At 35.4% G+C, this 25,054-nt stretch overlaps 1 protein-coding gene across 1 annotated transcript in view; it reads right to left on the bottom strand.

The window, feature by feature from the left end:
• CWC27 (CWC27 spliceosome associated cyclophilin) overlaps positions 1–25,054 on the bottom strand; it is a 201,451-nt gene that overhangs the window by 166,674 nt on the left and 9,723 nt on the right. Inside the window, exons 3-10 of the mRNA XM_049649521.1 lie at positions 19,403–19,515; positions 16,750–16,893; positions 14,976–15,074; positions 14,237–14,340; positions 12,441–12,510; positions 4,526–4,605; positions 3,072–3,105; positions 1,670–1,824 (exon numbers count right to left, since the gene is read on the bottom strand). Of these exons, the coding sequence (XP_049505478.1) occupies positions 1,670–1,824; positions 3,072–3,105; positions 4,526–4,605; positions 12,441–12,510; positions 14,237–14,340; positions 14,976–15,074; positions 16,750–16,893; positions 19,403–19,515 (799 nt within the window). The remainder of the gene's footprint in view (positions 1–1,669; positions 1,825–3,071; positions 3,106–4,525; positions 4,606–12,440; positions 12,511–14,236; positions 14,341–14,975; positions 15,075–16,749; positions 16,894–19,402; positions 19,516–25,054) is intronic.

Here is a 25,054-nt window from a genome sequence, read left to right as displayed (position 1 = left end):
AAACTGTATTTTCCCTTTGAAATCCTGTACTGTCTTCTCTATCCCGACCTCCTTATTTTTCTTTTATTTCTCTTTGAGGGCAGGAGAGGTAAGATGAAGGAGGGAGAGAGGAGGATGTCAATATTGAAAATCTGGGGGAAGAGGGGAACAGTTAAAAATAGATGTTTTGGTGTTTTCACTATTTATTAAGGCAAATTTTGCCAAATAAGCTTTATTTAGTCCTTAAAGAAAAGTCAGCTCTGCTAAATTATAAGTTATATTAATTACAGGGTGTATAAATATTGCAACTTGTATTAAAGCCAGTAAGACAGGAGAATTGAGGACTTAAGCACTTAAGCATAACAACTATTTGTTTCATCTGTTAAAAATTCAAAATGCATTTTTGTCACATTATAAACCTAACCTGTACCATATTCATAGTTCTTAAAAATTAGAAAATGCATGTTTTGAATGAAAATGAGAGAGAAAAAGCATCCTTGATTGTATGTATAATCTGACTTAAGGTTACAGACTTGATATGATATATAAGCTCATATATGATCATTAAAACATTGTCAGTAGTTGCCCAATATTAATCTACTATATTTAAGTACGATTTCTGAATATAAGGGTTTATTACCATCAGTGGAGATTGCTGACAATTACTTTTCAGGTTACATGAAGGAAAAAATTGAGGAACCGAAGCAGTGCCAATAGGGAAATGCCTTTTATTTTTAAGTTTTTCTATATGAAGTGGAGAAACATAGCAGAAAAATAAGAATGTTGCTGGGGTTCCTGGGAGGCTCAGTCAGCTAAGCATCCAACTCTTGGTTTTGGCTCAGGTCATGATCTCACAGTGCTATGAGTTCCAGCCCCACGTCGGGCTCTGTGCTGACAGTGTGGAGCCTGCTTGGGATTCTCTCTTTCTCTCTCTCTCTCTGCCCCTCCCCTGCTCACTCCCTCTGTCTCTCTCTCTCAAAATAAATACACTTAAAAAAAAAATAAGAATGTTGTTTATATGTAGTTACACCCATCTTATCCCCAAATGTAGGCGATCCCAAGAAAACATTTTTAAGGCAGTATTCTTTAAAATGTATACCATAAAGTTGAATAATAAAATCACAAAGGAGAGTTTTTCAGTTAAGTTGAATTTCAGAATATAGTGTTGAGTCACAAAATTTAACAACTCTTCACTATCAGACATTTGCTGAAATTTCTTTTCTGACAGAGATTAGGAGGGGTATATGGTATAAATCAGAGTTGAAAAGATACTTAAGAATTTTTTCAGGCCCGCACACTTTCATAACCAGTTGTGACATATTTTACTCACCTAAATCTAAGGATTTGGCTTTTCATTCTATACGTTACTCTACTGCTTGCATTGGTATTAGACAAACACGGCCTTCCGCATCTAACTAATATATTGCTTGCCCCACATATAGAAATTTGTAGGGGCTTTTAAAGAAGAGATTAGAGAGAAAATGAAGAGGAATTTGACTCCAGGGACCATTGCTGTAAGTACTTTAAAACTGTATTTTTGGCCCCCAAACAGGCTAACACACAACTGGCATATCTATCAAACATTATGAAAATAGTGTTCTGAAAAAGAAGTGGAAGAGAGGACTCAATATTAATTTAGAGTGAAGGAGAGAAAGACAACTGACACCAGGAAGCACCATAACCGACTCACCTGCGGGTAACCAACTTCTTCACTTCTCCCTCTCCAGTGGACTTCACATTTGCACCGGTGTCCTTTTTTAATTTTTTTGCAATCCTTTCTCTCATCAGGTTCTTCCCATCACCATCAATATATTCATCATGCTCTGCACCTTCATATTCTCCATCCTGTAGAAATTGAAATGCAGTATTTGCTAGGCATCCCACATCCCCTCACACCACCAGAGATCCATCTCCGACTCTCCACATTGCATTCTAAGCCAGTTTTGTTTTTTTATTTTAAATTAGTAAGGACTCGAAGCATTTGCTACAGGCGGGAATACCCGTATGGTCTGCTGTAGGCCAACTACATCAGTATGGGATACCTGAGTAAGGAGTGTTTGCTCCCTTCACACACAGCCCCTCCGTGCAGCACAGGCCGTGCTCCCTCTGTATCACCCAGGATATTGTGTGGTCCACATTCCTGTTCTTTCCCAGGGGAAATGTAACTTCTGCAGGCAGTTGGCCAGCATACCGACCTCAACCAGAGATTAATTCAAGTAGATGAGGAGAAGGTGGAGAAGCTTAGATTTCTTACTATAATTGAAGTCACAGCAATTACTCCCCTTCTCAGAATCCTCCAGGGGACCCTCAACTCACTCAGGACCCTGTACAGTCTGTACTCCCTGATACAATCTCCTACAACTCCAGGCAGGCAACACCAGTCAGCTTTAGCGCTGGCGTTCTCTCCATTCAGAAACACCCAAACTCTATGCACCTGCACTGCTTGCTCTTACACCTCCTTTAGGTCTTTTTTATAATCAGCTTTAATAGCCAATACAATTAATAAAGATCGCTATAGTCTTGAACGAGAATCTTCTGAATTGTGTACATTAAGGAATACTGCTATAAATGACTGATCTAAGCATTTTCCCATACACTGTGTAGGATGTCCACGCATCAACATTTAAACTTTTGTTTAAAAAAATTTTTTTTTATGTTTACATATTTTTGAGAGAGTGAGAGACAGACTGTGAGCAGAGAAGGGGCAGAGAGGGAGACACAGAATCTGAAGCAGGATCCAAGTTCTGAGCTGTCAGAACAGAGCCTGACGCGGGGCCCAAACTCACGAACCGTGAGATCATGACCTAAGCCGAAGTCGGACACAACCGACTGAGCCACCCAGGCACCCCAACATTTAAACTTTTAACACAATGAAATAAAATCAATGACATCTGAATTTTGAGTATTCTAGTAGTGAGAGGGAGAAAAATGGGCTAGAAATTCATATACGTATGATTTCAGTTTGTAGGGAAATACACATCTACATGCACACTTGGAAGGAAATAATTCAATCAAAATAAATGATTTACTTTTCAGATCTTTAAAATTTTGTTAATTGTTCAAACTATATTTATAGTAAGATTAATACTCACATTAGCTGAATCTCCTGCTGCATCACCTTTTTCGCTACAAAAAAAATGAAAGCAAGTAAAGTTTACCTTCAAAATGAAACTAATAAAATTATTCACTAATCAAAATTTAGAATATTTTGCTGGGATTAACAGTTCAAAACATAGGAATTTCAGAATGGTATTGTAGAGCAAACAGAAACATTCTAAAAGAGATTCATTTTTACAAATAGAATAATAAGTATGCCCCATTAGCACATATACAAATTCACTAGAATTAACAGAAAAAAGCAAATAACAACCAATAGTGATTTTTTTTTTCAACGTTTTTTATTTATTTTTGGGACAGAGAGAGACAGAGCATGAACGGGGGAGGGGCAGAGAGAGAGGGAGACACAGAATCGGAAACAGGCTCCAGGCTCCGAGCCATCAGCCCAGAGCCTGACGCGGGGCTCGAACTCACAGACCGCGAGATCGTGACCTAGCTGAAGTCGGACGCTTAACCGACTGCGCCACCCAGGCGCCCCGCAATAGTGATATTTTTATGAACAGAGGAGTTGAGAAAACAATTTCTTCCATTGGCTTGACATATTCTGGCTGGAAAGGCCAAATCCTTAAACTACCAGGATATTAAGAAAAGATTTTTTTGAAATAGAATTTTTTAACACAAGCTAAATTCAGTACAATAGTGTTTTAATCCCCATTTGAGACATTGTCCCAATATCATGTGCAGTTGTATTTAACAGTAATACATCCTCCCTTCTCAGAGAGAAGCAACAAAGATAGAGAGTTTTCTGTTAACTCCTAAAATATGTCAGAAAAAAATACTCAATGACTTGGTCTAAAATACAGTGACTTCACAAAACTTTTCAACTCTGATTTGTCTACTCATCATACCAACTGGTACAAAATGCTTCAAAGCAACTTTGAATTAAACATTAAACTTAAAAAAAAAAAAAGCAAACAGTTTCCTATTCAAACTATCCCAAGATTTAAAAGTTTAGCACTTGGGGCGTCTGGGTGACTCAGTCAGTTAAGCGTCTGACTTCAGCTCAGATCATGATCTCACAGTCCGTGAGTTCGAGCCCCGCATTGGGCTCTGTGCTGCCAGCTCAGAGCCCGGAGCCTGTTTCAGATTCTGTGTCTCCCTCTCTCTGACCCTCCCCCATTCATGCTCTGTCTCTCTCTGTCTCAAAAATAAATAAAGGTTAAAAAAATTAAAAGAAAAAAAAAGTTTAGCACTTAATTTTAAATTTAATTAGTTCAACAGAGATAGATAGTAAGATGAGTGTAAGAGGCCAGTGTGCTTCCCTCCATTATGCTAGAACCTCTACTATCTCCATCACCAAAATGCTTTTGTTTTTTGTCTGAGTGGAAAAAACTGGATTTAAGAGAACAGACCATTTTGTCACAAAAGCAGCGAGAAAATATCTGAGCCAGAAAATAAGGATTTGGGATCACATTGGTAGCATACTAACCTTCCAACAGCTGGCACAGAACTGAGATGGGGATCATCCTTAAGCAAGTCATGACTACTTTTGCTTTTTCCCTTCATGCTCTAGGAAGAAATATATGATATAATCATAAGCGAGGAAGAAATAAAATAGTCTTCCAAAAGGGCAAGTTAACAAATTTACATAAAATCTAGTACTGCTGTAATGTGGCTAGCAAAAGATATATGTTCCTGAAATTTTCAGCATAAATTAAAGCTTTATAAGTAAGAAGCTAACTCTTGCATTGACAGAAAATATTATTTTAAAAACACCTTTTCCTCCAAAAAATGATACATCCTTCAAAATAAGTTACCACAGAACTGCACATATACATGTATTGTTTCTCTGAAGAACCCGATCACATTCTCTGACCTTTAGCACAGAACCAGAGTTAATAGTTGAAAAATAAAGATCTCATAGGCCACTTAATCTAGTCTCTCACCCAAAGCAGGAATCTCCTTGACATCACTGCTGACTAGTTAACCAGTATCTCAACACCTGAAAGGAGCTTACAACCACACCACACACACACACACACACACACACACACACACACACACACACACCACCCTTTTTAAATTCTTCTAGTCTTCTCTTCTTGGACAGTTCTCTTTCTAATTGGAGGGGAAAAAATCCACGTGCAATTTCTAACCATCCAACCAGTCCTAGTTTTACCTTCTAGAACTAAAACAAACTACAAGCAATGTCTGCTATTAGGTATAGTGAATAGAGTACAGTTTAAATACAAAGAGATTGGCAGGTATGATAATGACCCCCTACAGATGTCCACATCCTAGTCCTCAAAGCCTGTGAATATGTTACCTGACATGGCAAAAGGGACTTTGTGGATAAATTAAGGATTCTGAGATGGGGAGATTATCCTGGTTTATCAGGGTACATCCAATGTAATCACAAGAGTCCTTACAAGTGAAAGAGGGAGGCAGGAGAGTCCATCCCATAATGATAAAGCATGAGAAAGACTCTACGGGCTATTGTTGGCTTTGAAGCTAGAGGAAGCGGCCACAAGCCAAGGAATGCAAATGAGCTCTAAAGGTGGAAAAGTGAAGGGAAGAGATTCTTCCCAGAACCTCCAGAAGGAAGGAAGCCTGGCCAATACCCCAGTACATAGCCCAGGGAAACCTGTTTTGGACCTGTGACCCCAGAAATGTACCATATAAAATCTGTTTTGCTTCAAACCACTAAATTGATAGTCATTAGTTACAGCAGAAATATGAGAAGAATACAAATATATTAACATCTTTTTAAAACTAGTTAAGTATGAACAACTAGGACGATAAGTAAAGTTTAATACAATTTAATCAGGCCAGAACAGTTTGTAAATTAGACTGTTCAACATTTCTGACAACTTCTGTGCAAAAGGCCTCGCAGCAGTCTTCATGCTGTGTGCACCCCCAGATCCAAGCTTTTGGGAGACTTTAATTTCTTGGAATAAATGAGAATAGGACAAAGCATTCTTATTTTATTCTCAAAAGTGGTATATTTGTCCATCCATATCACTTTTTATGGGTGAGAAAAAGAGTCTTTTTATAACTTGGGATTTGAGGTAAAAATGTTAGCATATCTTGCAGTGAGAGAAATGCTATGTGTATCACTGTGAATGTGGCACAGTTTACTATTTTTTAAATCTAGCTATTGAGATACCTTTATAATGAAACTACCACTTAACTTGCCTCATTGAAAACTGCTTGTTTGATTGTAGACTTTCACATGAAAAATATTTTCTGACATCTGTTTTTAAATTAGACACAAAGATTTGGGAGTAAACTTTAAACCAGTACGGACAGTTGAATAAAACTATTATTTAAGAAAGCAAAACGAAGGCAGGGATCCTCCAGATAAAAACTCTCCAAATGTTTGAAGCCTAGGACCACATTTTCACTTAGTTTTTACATCTTCAAAGTATATCCAGCTCGTCAAGCATTCTCCATGTGCAATGGTTTTTGGCTTCATCCCCATCCTCCGCAAGATCCTCCCTTCCTCTGAATGCATCTGGTTTGTCAGTATCCTTCTTAAATGTGTTCTGAACTGAACAAAATGCTGCAAATGTGATCCCCCCAAATGCAAAGAATGTTAAATTCCTTATTCAGAGACCTTACTCTTCATAATTCAACTAGGACTTATGGCCTATAAAGTCTTATACCTATTCAGCTGATTGCATTAAGTTCAAGTACAGAATTTACATGTACTCCTATTCCACTTTAACTTCCTAGTTCAAATAATCATGCACAGGTTGACAACAAAGCACTCTTTGGGCAGAAGTATTCAATGAACTATAAACCCATCTGACTATAATATCTCCCAGATCACATTTCCTCGTGTTGTCCACAAGACTCTGACAGTATGCTTTCCAGAACTCAAGATACGTTATTATGGCATCCTCCTATCATGCAATCCTATCAAAAAGGAAATGAAGTCAGTCTGGCAAGTCACTTAACTAGAGTCTCAGTTTCCTCATCTATAAAGGAAGGAAGTTGGACTAGATCCCTTTGAGCTGTAAAATTCTATTATTCTAAAAGAGATTTTATCAGGTAGTAGAAAGATACTGAAATAAATAATGAAGGAAAGCTAACCCATTTGGGAGAGGTACTTTGTCAGGAATAAATGAGTGGGGTGAAGTTGTCTCTGTAATCCCACACTGATAATCCATAAACCAGAGGGGTTCTATCTTATTTCTACTTTCACATAAAGTAAAACCCCAAAGCCCCAGTTCAGACTTCAGCATTATTAACTTGTGATGTTAGGTTCTGGAATAAAGCTTAACACACTGTGGAGTCAATGAACTTGATAAGCAAATGAATAATGAAACAATTATTTTCAAGACTTCTAGAAATATTTAACTTCATCCATCCAGTGAAACTGAAAATTGTTCTTGGTCATTGTAAAAGACACTTGACTTTGGTTCTAATTATTACATACATTTAAAAACAGTAAGTCTTACTTTTATCTATTGGTCATACTTTTCCAATATTCAGGCTAGCATTCATTTTTCTTAGCAAGGTCTCATTTAACCCCAAAGGTAAACTGTATTGGAACAGTTCTCAAAGTCTGAAGAACAGTACAAAAAGAAAATATATAAAATATACTTCCATTTTTTTTTTTTTTGGCTCTAGAGTTTGTCTCATGCCCTCTAGAGAATTTCCTTTCCTCTAACTCAACAACCTGCAATGATTTTTTATTGTTGTTGTATTTTCTCAAACTAAACTTATTCATGTCTCCATTATATAAACAGACCAAATAGCTAAATTCGGTAAGCCAAAGATTCTGCACAGTGTGCCGAGTCCCATTCACATGTGGAGAATGGGTTGTTGGTGGGTCATGATGTACAGGATGCCCTTCAAGGCTGCTCAATCTATGATCCAGGAGCCCCAGGGAGTGCTCAGTAAGAGCACTAGGGCAGTTGTGTGGAGTTAAGGCTTCCAACCCCAAATTGTTGGTGAAGTTTTTTGCCAACCCAACCCTCTAGACTGCTTTAACATGAGGGCAGCAGCGTCTGAATAATAATCACAATCATATTAGAGACTGTTTGATATTCTTTAGCTCTCTGAGAATATAATACAGATTATAACATAGAGTATACTGTTTAAGACATTTGACTTTCAAAAACATTTTCCAAGACTGCATATTGTATTGAAGTAATGACTACCCACGTCCTTATTTCACAATCTAAATGGTTCAGAGTATTTTCATGTTACAAGGAGGAAATGTAAGGTTCGGAGAGACTAAGTAAAGATCACAAAGTATCAGTGGAACGCAAAGTGCCAATATGAGTGTGTATGATCCCAAATCCATGCTATCTCTACTCCAACCTACTGTCACTCAAAGATGACACAGTTTACCATCAAAGAGCCCACAGCCCAGGACTCTACACACTTAATATGGAAGAAAGAAAAGGGTATAATGTTTGAGTAGTATACAGTGAGAACATAGTCACATATTTCTTGTGTAATAAAACAAAATGGATGTTATTAAAAGGAAAATGTTAACTGTCACAAGAGAAGCAAAGGTTAGATCAGAAAAAGAAACAATTAAGAAAAGACATTTAGAAAGATGGTATTTTAGGTGTTGAAAATAAGTGTGACTTTGACATCCAGAATGGGATAGGACTTCAGGCAGGTGAAAAACGTGAACAAAGACACACAGAAAAGAAAATACAAAACATTTATGTAGAACAGCAAATAGTTCAGGTCTGCTAACTGTGTTTCCTACATTTCCCTGATAAGAATTCCAGGGAATTCATTAAAAGTACAGCTTCTCAGGCCCCTTCCTTGGAGATTCTGATTCAGTAGGTCTGAAATGGGGTGTAGGAATGTAATTTTTAATTTTTAAGGAAATATTGGAGCTATTTTCCAGTGGTTTTAAATGGTTTAGGAAGTATTAGACAAGGGCGCCTGGGTGGTTCAGTCAGTTAAGCGTCTGACTCTTGATTTCAGCTCAGGTCATGATCTCAGTGTTTGTGAGATTGAGTCCCGCATCGAGCTCTGGGCAGTGCAGAGCCTGCTTAAGATTCTCTCTCTCTCTCTGTCTCTCTGCCCCTCCGCTGCTTGCGCTCTCTCTCTCTCCCTCAAAGTAAATAAATAAACATTAAAAAAAAAGAAGAAGAAGAAGTATTAGACCAAAGGGCAGAATTGGTAAAGGGGGATCATGGCCTTACTTCTATAGTTAACAGAGTGTAACTGTGACATCTTAAAGAGGTTTCAGGGTTTCAGCAAGACTGTTCTGAGTGAAAGAAAATAAAGAGTAAGAACTTGGGAGACCAGTCTATAGACTAAGGCAGCAGCCCAGGCTAGAAATGAAGGCCTGAATGAGGGTAGTAGCAAAAAAAATTAAAAGGAAAAATAGATTTAAGATATGTTTATGGATGAAAAATTGGTAGAATACTACAACAAACTGGTTTTGCAGAGAAAAAAGTAAGAAAAACACCGGAATCTAAAATTTTTCTTTAGAGGATACTGATACCAGGGAGTGGAAAAAGAAGTCACAGAACAGGGAGAAGTCTGGAAAACAAAGATAATGAACTAAGCCTTGGCTAGGGCTTGGGTTACTAGTAAGATATTCAAATAGAGAGAGATGGCCAGTAGGCAGCTGGTGAAAAGAAGAATAAGCCAACTAAAAGATACAGATTTGAGGGTCAAAAACAAACATTTGATAATTTTATCACACAGCACAGAGTCAGATGAGAGAAATATGATGACACAATACTAGGCCTATACTATTCATTTGATAATGGACTGTGGTTTGCAATTTTCTTGGCAAAAAGGAACGAATTTAGTCTTTCCACTGTGTGAAGTGTTTTTCAGGTTTGAGAGCAAACATAAAGGGCAAGACAACACTATCTGCGGTGCTCTCCTTTTGCATTTCAACCTTGTAGCAAACACAAATTGCTTTTATCAAGTTCATGATATTCCGTGTAAATTAAACATTTTGTTTGTTTTACTTTGTACAATAATAGTAAGCAGCAGCAGCAGAAGATATGCTTTAAACATGTAACACATACTGTTGTTACAAATAGAAAAAATTCAAACTAATTTCCTAGTAAAGTCAATCCTAAACTTACTGAACAAAACTTACTTCAGACTAGAAATTTAATTTGACAAAAAGAATGATAGAAGAACTCCTTTCTCCTACCCTGGCTCTGTCTCCAAGGCTGCTCAGCCTGATATCCAGGATCCTGTGGGAGTTAGGCAACAGCAGGGGGCCAGCTGCACTGAGCTGCCTTCCACCCCAGAATGCTGTGCCACCAATGCAATTTCCCACCAGCCTTCTAGATGGCTTCGGCTGGGAGGAGGCAGCTTCTGAGCACTTGAATCGTATTAGAGACTTAAATGGCTATAGAAACCTAAGACCAAAACTCTGATTTTACTACCTCTTAATTACATTGGTCTTGCACAGTGACCCAGCCTTTCTGAGTACTGATTTCTTCGCTTAAATAGGAATAATATCTGTATCACATGGCCATTTTAGAGATAACATAAAATAAATATTTATTTATAGTGGAGCTAAATCTAGTGGAGTCAAATGACGGAGAAGACACTCCAGACAAAAGAAGAAACAGGAGTGGGGGTATTGTGGGGAAGGCATCGGTATGTAAGGAAACTTGACATCTTCAGAAAACATCAGTGAAAGGGACTCCTGGCAACTTCCAGATCTGACATTTGTGGTTTTGTCCATTTACAAATATATCCACAGGATCATGACATGAAGTATATCTTTCATTTTAATAAGGCACAAATTTGAATCATGAATAATGCAAAACTAGTGCTCTGACATCTAAAGAAGATAACTTCAGACATACTGGGGTGCCAGAGTGATTAATGATACTGAACAGGCCTAAAGAAAGGAGGTTTTCATATAAAGATGTATTTAACTTTGACACCTGAAGTAGAGATGTTTCCTAGAGAAAAAATCAAGAATGTGGGATAATAGCCCAGAAATAATATTGGGCTGTGTTCCTAGAGTTCAGAATTATTAGCATACAGGTGGTAGCTGAATCCATGGTATCAAACATATCACTCAAGGACACTGAAGACAGCAAGACAAAAATTATGACCAGAACATTTCTCTTTTTTTAATTTTTTTTTGATGTTTATTTATCTTTGAGAGAGAGAGGTGTGTGTGAGCATGAGCAGTGGAGGGGCAGAGAGAAAGCGGAGAGGATCTAAAGTGATGAGGGAAGTATATGGATAAAGAATTAAAAACAAGGGTAAAAATAATGTGCTTTTAAATCAATGCTGTCATTACTGTTGGTTAGAAATAGGTAACTATTTCTAAGCAAATAAGGCAGTGCTAAGTTATAGAATTTTAATTACTATCATAAAACTTTGAACCTAATCCTTTAGGTCTCCGTGTTCACTAATCTTTCTTTCTTTTTAAACACTGCAAAAAGGTAATCTATTTACAGAAGAGTGGTTTAAAGGCATTATGGTTTTCTTTACAAACAGATGTAAGAACAGGAATTGTCCACTTTTTAAAAACTCTGCATTTCAACCCTCCACTATTATTATAATGTACCAAACTGCTGTATCAAAGGCAGTCCTCCCTCCCCTTCCTTCTATCCTTCCCATCCCTCCCCAGTTTGATTCTCTAAATAAATTTCCATAATTTCTTCATCATCCGTGGGAAGACATACCAGAATCTTTTGGAGTACAAACCCTTGAGGATGATTTTCTTGGAGTGTATTTAACAGATTCACTGCTCTAAATAATGGCAAGGCACCATAGGTGTTCACAATGTATACTGTGATAAAAGTGATATTCAGGAAAATGATACAGGCCTAATGGAAGCACTGGTAGGGTCAAAGACCAGGAGGCAATATATAATCCAAATACATGTATCTTATACTGAGGCAGACATAGGTTCAAATCCCAGCTCTAGCTACTTACTAGTTGTGTGACTGAGCAAATTATAATCTATCAATACCTTAATTTATTTATGGGGGAAATGGGGATAATGATAATATGTATCTTAAAGGGCTGTGCTGAGAATTAATGACATTAATAATATATATATAGACAATATTAAAATGAATGTAAGACCTTGGTCTGTCACTATTTATTATAACAATGATCATAATCATTATCATCTAGCAAATCATTTAAATAGCAATTAAAATCTGAATCACAAAGTTGAGTCATTCTTTAACTCTAGTTCTGACTGATTAAAAAAAAAAAAAAAGCCAAGTTAAAAAACCCCACGAAATTACAATTTTAAGAGGGCATATCATCTCAGGAGTTGTAAATATTACTAACAACAGGTCATTTTACAAATCAGTTCGACGAACGCTTCCTGACTGTGTACTATGAAAAACATGCTGTGCCACATGTAGCAGGAGATACAAAAATACCTTTTATAATTCAGAACAAAGGGCAACTTAGCATTGTACCTGACTAACTCGATTTACTTCCTCCTCTTCTTCTTCAGCTTCCTCTCCAAATGAAAGTAAACTAAAATTTCTTATCAAAAAAAAAAAAAAAAAAAGAGAAAGGAAAAAAGAAAATTAAGAAAAAATTAAACAAAACTTATTGCATTTTCAAACCAATAGAATAGAATATACAAGAAGAAACACATTTTGACCATTCAGCAGTATCTAATATGACTTAGGATTCAGCAGAAATCTACTAAGGTCTGTATTTTCAGCATAATGTTAAGGCATTGGCTTCAGACCATAGATACTTCACATATTAGATGAAACTAATGACTAAAATCCATCCTGAGCACGACCATTAAGTATACTAAGTCAAGCATGACAGAAATAATTAAGCTTTTTTATATATATAAATATTGGTTAACAAAATGGAGATTTCTGAAAAACTAATAAATATATAGCCCCAAGAGCACTACAAATGGGAAGCAATTAATCTAGCATCTTCCAAAATAGGTCTTAAAATTTAAAAACTGATAAAAGTTATGCAAAACTGTCAAATAAAAAAAATATAAGCAATAATCTTAACAAAAAAAGAGCCCATGGGGAAGAAGAAACTGTCTTCTCTGAGGCTTCAAATTAAAGACATCTCAAGGAAGATAAATAATAAGTTATTAAAACTCTCTCTCAAGTATTGGAAAAATAAAAGATTTGGCAACAAAGAGGAATTTTCTTTCAAAACCTAGATGCAATCAATGACTACCAAATCATCCCTAAGCTATTTGCTATGAATTAAAAACAAACAAAAAATAAAAACACATAGCTTTCAGGCTTGTTGCCAAGATAAATAATAGTGATGAAATACTGTATCTGAATATGGTGACAGTGACCTTTCACTCAGAGATAAACTAGTCAAAATAAATGAATCAAAAAATAGGAGAGCAAATATATAGCTATATAAGAATTTATTTTGCCACAAGACATCAACTGCTTATTAAAGTGGCTTATATTTGACAGTTTATAAAAGTGACTTAACTTATATTGTAGGATGTCACAAAAAGAAACAAATATGTATTGAATACCCATACCACTGGGTGTTTTCAAATTCCTCTTCTTGTTTTATCTTCGTAACAACCAGGTGTTGTAATTATAATCTCCATTTTACAAGATGGGGAAACTGGGGCTCAGAAATATTAACACACTTTGCTTCTTATAAACTGAGGCAGGATTACACTTAGAACTGTCTGAATCTATCACTTAGGAATAAAATAAAATAACTAATATGGACGCTGGAAATCACTAAAAGATTAAGCTGAGATCTGACTCTGTGATATCTATTTTTATAAAATAGACAAAACTAATAATGTGAAAAATACTGTTGACAAAATACTGAAACTTATTTACTCCAACACAGGAGCGAAAAATTATGTAACCATGCAGTCATTATATCATTCATACTTTACTTTCCAAGTTCTTTATATTGAGCATATATTAATTGAAAAATTAGTAAAAAAACCAAAAATTCTCAACTCATTTATATAAATAATTGCTATAGTGATTATAAATACTTATCTGTTTATTAATACAGATTTCATATAGACAGCTGACACAATACTTCTTCAGATTAAGTTCAAGTTATATACAGTTTTTACATATAAGAAGTGAATTTTTAGGAAAAACCGCATAATTCAGATATCTTCCTGGCCCACACTGGCCTCCCCCTTCACTAGTAGACAGTTGTTACAAAAGGAAATAAAATGAATTAAATGAATTCTTCGGCTTTTCAATCTGAAGAAAAATGTTTCTATTGTGATTACTTTGTGCCTTTGGGCTTCAATTTCTTTACTTCCTCCTCTGGTTTCTCTTTTTTTGGCTTTTTTATTTCTCTGGGAATGATGTCATCAAAAGGATTAAACAAAACCTATGAAAAAATATTTTGAAAACATTATTCCATTTTTTAAAACTTCACAAAAAATTAAGACCAATATTTAATTATGTTGACATTAGCATTTATATTTTTTGCTCACATAACTATTATAAGTCTAATATATATATTACATAAAGTGCTTCTACTTACATGGTCTCATTGTATTCTTTCAATAATCTTATGTGCAATTAAGTAGAGTGTATTTTATCCTTATTTTATAAAGAGGAAAAATATTCAAGAAACCTTAATATCTAGTAAGGAAGACAAACTCAAGGGTTTTGACCCCAAATCAAATGCTCTTAAGGACCCTGCTTCCTCAATGAAGGATCACTCTTAAATTACTTAGGAAGTTACTTCATTCAGCTAAATAAGTCTAATTCCTCTAACTTTCCACTGTAAATCAAGCTTTTCATGCATTGGATTATCAGCTAAAGTCTCATCCTTGAAGTCAAACCTTCAATTAAAAAAAAAAAAATTCTTAATCAGAAATTGCACCTAAATTACACAGACAAAATCTGAGTTGTACTATTCATTTAGTATAAAGCCTCCATCCATTAGTTTAAAATACTAATAATCAGTTTCTTTTAAATGATCAATTAAGTACTGTATCTTAGAAATCATGCTCCTACCTCACAACTTCTTATTTTATGTGGATTGCGTGGTCTTTCTTCCTCATCAACGTCTACTTCTGTTAGCCGTAGCATGTTATATACTGTATCCCCTGTAACCTATCAGATAAGAAAAATGCAAACTATTATTAATTATTCTTTGAATTTTTCTTAACGTTTATTTATTTTTGAGAGACAGAGAGGACAGAGCGTGAGTGGGGGAGGGGCAGAGAGAAAGGGAGACACAGAACCCGAGCAAGCTCCAGGCTTTGAGCTGTCAGCACAGACCCCAACGTGGGGCTGGAACCCACGTACCGCGAGATCATGACCTGAGCCAAAGTTGGACCTTAACCAACTGAGCCACCCAGGCGCCCCTATATTCATCTTTGAAATAAAGGAAGACTTCTGAAAATATTTTTTTCAATAACTAAAAGGAAATTTCATATTTTTATATAGGAGCATATGTAGTAATAATGCAAACAAAGCAATTTCATCTTAATCTTAAGGGGGAAAAGGAGAAATGGAGTTCAATCCCTTGATAACATTTTTATGAAATTTCCAATATATATATATAATATCACTTTTCATTAAAAATAAAAATATAATGCCAGGTAACCTCCTACTGAATGACAACTTTTCATTAAAAAAAATAATAAATTTAGATTTTAGAATTGGGCAGAACAAGCAAATAAGAACACGTGGAAGTGCTTTACAGATATTATCTTGTTTAATCCTCATAAACATCCTAAATACAGGTCCTTATACTCCTTATCTAGAGAAGAACATTGAGATTCAAAGAAGTTACACAGCGACAGTGTTGGCCTTTCTGAATTCTCATCACTAAGCTATACTTTGTCTCCAGTGCGAAAGGTATATAATAGCAATTGTAAAAAGTGGTTCACTATGACAACCTAAATCTCATTTTATTATATGCTGTTACTTTTTTTTTTTTTAATAACAGGAAGGAAAATCGTTGAACATCAGATAACCTGTGCTGGAGTGGTTCAAATGTGCCAATGCTTATTTCTTAACCTACGTTGTTAAGTTTTAAGCAACAATATTGTACTACGTGTTTTCAGCATGAGTCCTTACATTCAACATTTCTCAGGAGTTTTAAAGCAATACCAGTTTTCCAGTTGTGCTCAGTTTGTTTTTTGCTCTTCATCATCAGAAAACCCAGTTTCATCTAGGCTGTGGGGAAACCATTCCTACTGAACCAGCAGAGGGAGCTGATACACTAGGGATATGTAACATGCCTAAGACTTAACACATGTGGGAATGTGGGAATTAGAAGAGAAAGTGAGAAAACAAAATGGTCAGAATCCTCCTTTAAACAAAACGGTTCAAAATTCTACGGAAGTGATATTCCCTCATATGATGCTAAACGTGAGCAGGATTAAATAGCTCCTATTCAAAGTAGTATTTCAGGTAAAAAGTTTTAATGTTAACACAATTTCCACTTTAAACTTTAAGGAAAACTTAAAACTACTAAATCTTGTTACCTAGATAATGCCTAGGTTTCTAAGAATGTAGAAATAATATTAGCTGAGTGATGCAGTAGCTAATACCATCGGTATGTTTTAGAAAAAGGAAAATTTTAAAGTTATAATCAATGACTTATTTGAAACATATACACATAAAGTTCAGATGGTCCTTCATAGTTCACTGTAAAAGGGATATATTCCACCATTTTTAGAAATAATAAAAAAATAACCCAGGGAATATTTTTATGAGGGCAACTCCTAGATAAGTTGGCCATATGTATCATAGAAGCTGAAGATAACTGGACACAAACCTTTCCAAAAATGGTGTGCTTATTGTTAAGTTCATCTGCTCGACCCAGTGTAAAGAAGAATTGGCTGCCATTATCGTGAGGACCAGCATTTGCCATGGCAACCAGCCCTCTCCGATTAAAACGTAACCGTGAGTGGAATTCATCCTGAAGCATTAAAAAAAAAAAAAAAAAAAAAAAAAAAAGTTTAGTGAATGATCTCAGTTATAAGGACCTTCATAGTCAGTAAACAAGGTTCTATACAACTTCTAATCAAAAATGCTAAAGTTTTATTTAACTGATTTTCAAGTATAAGCAAATCCAGTATTTATTCCCTTGATGCTATTAAACTTGACTTCACTAGCCTGGAAGTATCTTCTAAATATACACAACCACAAATTTAGCCTATTTTATAGGAAAGCTGCCCATATTTACACAGAAGAAGACATTCAAAGGGTAAGTGATTTCAAACTCATTCCCCTATTCTTCACATCCCTCAAAGTAATCTAACTTTTTAGAACCTTCTATTTTTTTCTCCAAAAAAACCTACCTTTGAATCACGGCAGGGTCTTCAACTACTGCCCTTCCCCACTCTGTTCTAAAGGTCATGAAAAAATTGCTTTCTTCTTGGTTTTTAATTCAAGGAAACTACTATAAATTGTTTTACTCTGTTTTTTACAGGTCTTTGTTAAATCTTTTCTGAACAAGCACTGGTCCCATTTGCCAGTTTTCCAAAGAGCAAGAGCAAGACTTTCTAAGGTGAATTTCTTGCTATGGGAGGGCTCCATAACCTACATTAGTCTCTCTGTTAACAGAATTTCATTCCAGGCCTGATGCTAGACTCATTTATAATATAGCCATGTTATGTAATCAGTGCTTTTCAGAAAGAAAGTTATTTTTCCTTAATAAATAATTGTCAAAGATTTGAACTCAAAGAGTCCTAACTCTGTATACCCCGTGAAAAATGACCTAACTGAAAAACTTAACCAGGTAACCATATTACCTGGACATAATAGGCAAAAATCTCAATTTAGAAGGAAATTGTCAAAAAGAGCTATTCTGTTACACTGAATAACAGAATAAAGGAATGCTTCCTACTAGATAGATGGAAGCTCCAAAATCCGGAGACATCTCAATTTGGTAAAATACAAAATAGTTTTATAGTGACATTTGAGACTTTTTTATTATAACCATTCCTCATTTTCTAAGGCCATTAACATCTGGAAATTAACGCAAACAGTTCAAGTGTTGTTCTCAAGAATCACACAGTGACCCAGTAAAAAATTAAAAGAAACTCCAGACCCTCTATCTCATTAGTAAAAACATGATGTCTTCAAAAATTCTCTTACTTTAAGAACTAATGATGTTTACTCATTCAAAGAACATGATATTAGCACCATCAGATAAAAAAAAAAAACAACAACATTTAGTGTTTACTTGAACCCTCTGTGATTTTAATACCTTAACTAGGACATTAACTCTTTTTTTCTTTTTAGTTCTGTGTTGGCAGTTAAATCACTCACCTATTCTTTTTTTAATTTTTTTAAATGTTTATTCATTTCTGATAGAGAGAGAGAGAGAGCGAGAGAGAGAGCGCACACGCACAAGCAGGGGAGGGGCAGAGAGAGAGAGATGGAGACACGGAATCTGAAGCAGGCTCCAGGGTCTGAGCTGTCAGCACAGAGCCTGCCTGCTGCGGGGCTCAGAACTCACAAGCTGAGCCGTAAGATCATGACCTGAGCCAAAATCAGATGCTTAACAGACTGAGCCACCCAGGTGCCCCATCACTGACCTATTTTTGATTAATACACTTTTTTCTAACACTTTTTATGTTAATTCTTTCTTCTGTCCCTTTGTGATTTCCTATTGTGTAATGCATTTTCCACTACAGGGGTCTACTGTGCACAATTAAGAATGAATTCTGCATTGGACCAAATTGTGTCTCCCCAGAATTCATAGGTTGAAGCTGTAACCCCCAGTGTGACTGTATTAGAGACAGGGCCTATGAAGAGATAATAAAGGATAAATGATGTCGTAAGTGTGAAGCTCTAATCCAATAGCGGTGATGTCCTTATAAAAAGAGGGAGACACCAGAGCTCACTCTCTTTACCATGTAAAGACACAGCAAGCAGGCAGCCGTTGACAATCCAGGAAGAGAACCTTCCCCAGAAATTGAATGCCAGCAAGCTGATCTGTACTTCCTAGCCTCCAGAACTGTGACAAACAAATCCCTGTTGTTTAAGTCACCCTGTCAATGGTATTTTGTTGTAACAGTCCAAGCAGATTAATATAAATTCCATACAGTATTAAATAAAATATTTTAAAATAAAATGGCATATGAAATGTTCTAAAACCTTTTTACAGAGTTGTAGATATCAGATACAGTCAGCTATCAAGAATTATGTTATGTAGTCTTTTTTTCTGACTCACATTTTCCTTACTACCACCATTAGCTCTACCTGAATTCAATCTAGCAAAAAATTAGCAATAAGACAACTCTGAAAGAATGCTTGATAGGGTAAGTGCTGCTCTTATCCCTTATAATCCCAAACATGTGATAAATACCAGATTTTGTGCAGTAATGTGAAATGTAGTTTTTTCACCAGGGGCACAGTGATTTTCAATTAAGGAATCCAAATTGATTTGCAAATAAATAACAATAAAAATTCAGTCTCACCTTGAATGGGGCTCCATAGATAGACTCTCCACCAGTCCCTGTGCCAGTAGGATCTCCCCCTTGGACTATGAAACCAGGTACAACTCTATGAAAAATGGTGTTGTCATAATATGCTGAAAGAAATTTAAAATAATTTAGCAAAGTCTAAAGTGAAGTATATAGCTATCAGAGCTAATATAATTAGAGTCACAAGATTCCCCCCCTCCCCAGAATGCTAAATAGGCTCCTAAACCCAAACCTTTTCTTCCCTACTTATTATAAAATGCCTACTCAAAACAGCACAATTTCTACAAAAAAGCATGACTGTTGTTGTGTTGTACTTATTTCCAGGAGTCTCTCAAATTGCATTACAGTTTATACATAAATATATTATTTGGAAGCTATTAATATACAAGAGAGATCACATATGATCTCCTAATAGTACTTATTATCGGGAACCTAAAATCACGAGGGAGACTTCACCAAGGAAAAGAAGTTGCATGTGGGAGAAGCATGGCATCTCAGTGAGGTAAATCATAAGCAAAGAAGTTGTTGAGAGCAAAATGACAAAAATTAGGGTTTGACTGAATCAGGGAGTTTATATTAAGAAGTAGCAACAATGGACAATATGAATAAGAAAAGATTCTCAATATCATTAGTCATTAGGGAAATGCTAATCAAAACCACAATGAATACCACATCACACCCACTAGGATGGCTATCATCCAAAGGAAAGGAAAATAGCAAGTGTTAGTGAGGAGGTGGTGAAACTGGAGCCTTGTACATTGCGTGTTGGGTTGTAAAATGATACAGGCACTGTGGAAAAGTTTGATGGCTCTACAAAATTTAAACACAGAATTATCCATCAATCTTACTTCTATGAATATATCCACCCCCCAAACTGAAAACAGGTACTAAACAAATACTTGTATATGAATGTTCACAGCAGTGCCGCTCGCAACTGCAAAAGGAAGAAACAATCCAGATGTCCATCAATGAGTGAATGAATAAACAAGATGAGGTATTTACATACAGTGGAAGATTACTCAAAGAAGGGAATGAAATAATGATATGCACTACAACATAGATGAAGCTCAAAACTATGCTATGTGAAAGAAGCCACACACAAAAAGTCATATATTATATGATTCCATTTATATGAAACATCCAGAATAGGTAAATCCATAGAGATGGAAAACAGATTGGTGGTTGTCAGGGGAGGAGAGAGGGGAGAAGTGGAAGTGATTGCTTAATGAGTAGTTTTCTTTTGGGATAATAAAACTGTTTTGGAACTAGACAGAGGTGCTGATTGTGTAACATAGCAAATATACTAAATATCATTGAATTGTCTTTGAAATGATTACTTTCATGTTATGTACATTTCACCTCTTTTATAAAAGATCCCTGAATGAAAGGAAAAAAAAATTATTTTTATCTCACCCAAACTAGTTTTGAACTTATATGAACTAATCAGGTGAGTACAAGAGGAAAATTTATGTAGAATATAGGTGTAGCCCTGAAGTAAGTGCTGGATAAACAGACTCTATTATTGTTGTAAAATCAAACAAAACCCAACTATCAACAGACTAGACTGAGGTGGAGTCAATTACTGAGTGTAGGCCTAACTCAGTCACACGCTGAGGCTCGCAAAGAGAAAGATGGGAAAAGCAGAATTTCCTGAAAGCTTCGCTGAGCCTGCAGAACTGCCTGACATCAGTTTTCTTGTCATCGTACAGGATTATGAATGTCTTTATTATGTAAATAACATTGAAAAGAGTCTTTTCCTACTTGCACCTGAACACAGCCTAAGTCATATAATGACAAATACAAATCAAGTGCCTACCGTGGGCCAGGCACTGTACTGAAAAATTACTGATAGAATTCATGAGGTACCTATTACATAGATACTCAGTGACACTTCATAAGTCAAAACAAGAATGTGGTTTATCATAATTCACAAAGTACTATGATATAGTGGCTTGCAGGCACCCTCATAATTATTTACATTTGCAAGATATAACTGAATATAAAATCCATATTTTAAAAAATCTAATATGTAATCTAACAACTGTATCCAGTATAGAGGATAGATAGGAAGAAGTAGACAGGAGAAACAACTGATTTTTTCAAACCCTTCTCCCAGTGAAGTTGTTGGGCTGTGTGCGCAAGAGGTCTCCAGTGCAAACAAGTGCTCCTTGGTTACAAATAGAAACTAAAAACTAAGAGGTCTAAAAGTATCTCTCCTATACCCTGAAGTAACCATTTATTCAGGTTAACTCTGTATGCAGCATGCAGGAGGAGTTCTGAGTCTTGGCTTTTGCTAGCTGAGAAGCCTTAAACTCCATTTATTTTTTCCCCTCTTTTTATTTTTTTATATTTATTTCGAGAGAAACAGAAATAATTCGAGTGGGGAAGGGGCAGGGAGAAGGAGAGAGAAAGAATCCCAAAGAGCCTCCGCACAGCTAGCGCAAAGCCCAACTCTAGGATCAAACTCACAGAATTGTGAGATTACGACCTGAGCCTAAACCAACACCGACAGTAGCATGCTTAACTGACTGAGAGCCACACAGATGCCCCTCTTTTTTTTTCCCTCTGTTTAAATCACTGGGATACAATTGACATTTAACATCACATTGGTTTCAGGTGGACAACATAATGATTTACTATTTGCATATATTGTGAAATAATCACCATAATAAGTCTAGTTAACATCCATCACCTCACATAGTAACAAATTCCTTTTTCTTGCAATGAGAACTTTTAAGATCTACTTTCTCGGCAACTTCCAAATATGCAATACAGCATTATTAACTATCATCCACATGCTGTACACATAATTTTCTCATTATAAAATTAATATTATAAATTAATTCACTGTGTTCTGAAGACTAAATAAGATAATGTGGAGGCAATCTATAAACTTTCAAGTTCAACACAAATGTGAGGTCAAACTTTAATATTTTCGTTTAAATTCTATTTCGTTTAAATATGCAACATGACCCAGTCTACATCAGAAAATGATAATAATCCTTTAGGTCCATAATATGCAACCAATCAACTTTTTTTTTTATCAGATCTGCTTTTTCAAAAGATCAAACTCCCAGTATAGAGAATGGACTAGAAGGAAGTGACAAGGCTGGAGGGACAGGGAGCAACTATTGTCCCAAGAGTAAACCATGACTGTGACTTCTACTGAGAGGTACATACTTAAGAATTCTCTAGAATAAGACTCAGAAATCTATTAGATGTGAGGGAAGGGGGATATGAAAGAGATGTTTATTATTTGTGCTTTCCAATTTTAAAATAACCCATCTTACTCCTTTTTCCTATTAAATCTTTTAGTGATATTGGCTTTTTACTTTAAGCTTTTTCTTTTTATATTCCTAATTATATTCCTGTTGGATGAATGAAATTATAATACCATATATACTGAGTAGGAATTTTCTATAATTACTCTACACCATAATTTTATAATCTACCATGGCTAAAATTTCAAAATTCTACAAAATCTCCATATCCATCATTTCTATTTCCATGTAACTTATTCATATCACTGCTGACAATGCATTTATGGTTGTCTTTATAGTTTACTATGTACTATAATAGATTTTGTGGCATGCAATAATGTTTATTTGACTTTCTTCTTAAATGTTTTTATGTATCATTTCCATAAGTATTGTGAAGAAAGTGATTTTCTCATTTCATTATGTCTGGTAATATCTTCCTAAATTTTCTCCACTATTGAAGAAAGACATTTTCATGTATCTTAAATATGAAATAAAGTTCCTATTTGGCCTCTGTGGTTCCGGTATTTGCCATTAGAGTTTTTATTTCTGGCTGTACAATGTATGGGTATCATGGTACACTTTATCTAATTATATTTCTACCGAGTACCATATAGAAATTTACATTTGCACTTTTAAGTGATTTATGTATATTTTTCTAGAATCTGGTGTTTGTGTTTAATTTTATAAACATTATCATTAATCACTTTTTATTTATAACTCCTTTTGTTGCCTGTCTGCCCTGTTTATTTTGGCCTCTTTGGATTTTTTGAAACAAATATTTTAGTTTTATAAAGGTATTTCTTTTAACCTCTTAATTTATACTTATGTTGGTCACTTCTAAAGAATAGGAGGTAGGGGATAAAGATGACTGATAAAGAATAGACCTTTTTTTAACTTTTTTTAAATTATTATTTTAGAGAGAGAGAGAGAGAGAGAAAGCACAAGTGGAGAAGAAAGGCCGAAGGAAAGAGAAGAATCTCAAGCAAGCTCTGCTTGGAGCCTGGAACCCAATGTGGGGCTCAATCCATGACCCTGGGATCATGACCCAAACTGAAATGAAGAGTCAGACGCTTAACCAACGGAGCCACTCAAACACCTCAAGAATAGATCTTAAAGAGTAAATCTGAGGTAAAATAGAAATAAAGAAATTAATAGTCACATAAAGCATAAAAAATTTGATTTTCTTAACTACTTCTCTTTCTGCTTCCCACTTTGTTTTGCCAACCTAAAATTTTACTCCTTTCTCATACTTCAGAGGAACCAACAAAACTATCAAAAGCAACAAGCTTCCCTTTCCTTCTTTTTTAACCTATTTTTTAAAAATTTCACTCACCTTTAAATATTCACCTAACTATTCCACAAAACCTGAAATCCAAGAGTAAGACTGTGTAATTCTAGATCTTTCATTTCTATAAAAACTAAAGACATCCCCCAGACACCAGAATGACAAATTCTGTATGTGGAGTCTAAAAAAGTTAAACTTATAGAACTGGAGAGTAAAATGGTGGTTGCCAGGTGCTGGCAGGTGGGAGAAATCAGGATATGTTGGTCAAAAGGTATAAATTTTCAAATATAAAACGAATAACTTCTGGGGATTCAATGTACAACATGGTGAGTATAGTTAATAATACTGTATTGTATCCTTGCAGTTTGCTAAGAAAAAAGATCTCAAGTGTTCTCACTACACACACACACACACACACACACACACACACACATAACTGTGAGGTGACGGATACGTTACTTAACTTGATTGTGATAATCATTTCAGTGTATATGTATAGTACACACTTGTACACCTTTTAAAAAATCATGTACAACCTAAATATATACAATTTTTATTTGTCTATAATGCCTCAATAAAGCTGGGGGGAAAAAAGACTAAGAACTTCCGCTATGAACAGCATTTTAGTTGGGAGCCATATCTGGCTCCACCTTCCTAGTTTTTACTTATTTCTTTTTTAATTCTGGAAATCATCCCTTTTTGAAAAAAATACTGATATGAATGTTAAAAGATCTTGACATATCATGACTTGTTTAAGTAACAGAATTAGTGAATTAAATGAGGTTCTCCAAATTATATTTTAAAAACTTGACTTTATTTGGGAGTATCTTCATTTCAGTTAGCCTTCTCAGGCTTCTTGTTAGCGTTTGCAGTAATAATTCTCTCTCTCACCTGTTCAATTAAGAGAATTGCTGTAGTTATTTTTCTTATGATTTTTCTATTCTCTTTCTCCACGTATTCTTCTATAGAGGGGAATAATTTTTGTTGTTCCAATTAAGTTTCATCATGACCTAACTTAAGAACTTTATTTCTTCTTCATTGTCATATTATATCCAGATGTTTTCTGTTTCTTCCATTCACCTGGTCATGGATTGTTAATTA

This window comes from Panthera uncia (assembly GCF_023721935.1).
Source record: "Panthera uncia isolate 11264 chromosome A1 unlocalized genomic scaffold, Puncia_PCG_1.0 HiC_scaffold_17, whole genome shotgun sequence".
NCBI classification, from domain to species: domain Eukaryota; kingdom Metazoa; phylum Chordata; class Mammalia; order Carnivora; family Felidae; genus Panthera; species Panthera uncia.
This window is presented reverse-complemented; position numbering and strand designations above follow the sequence as displayed.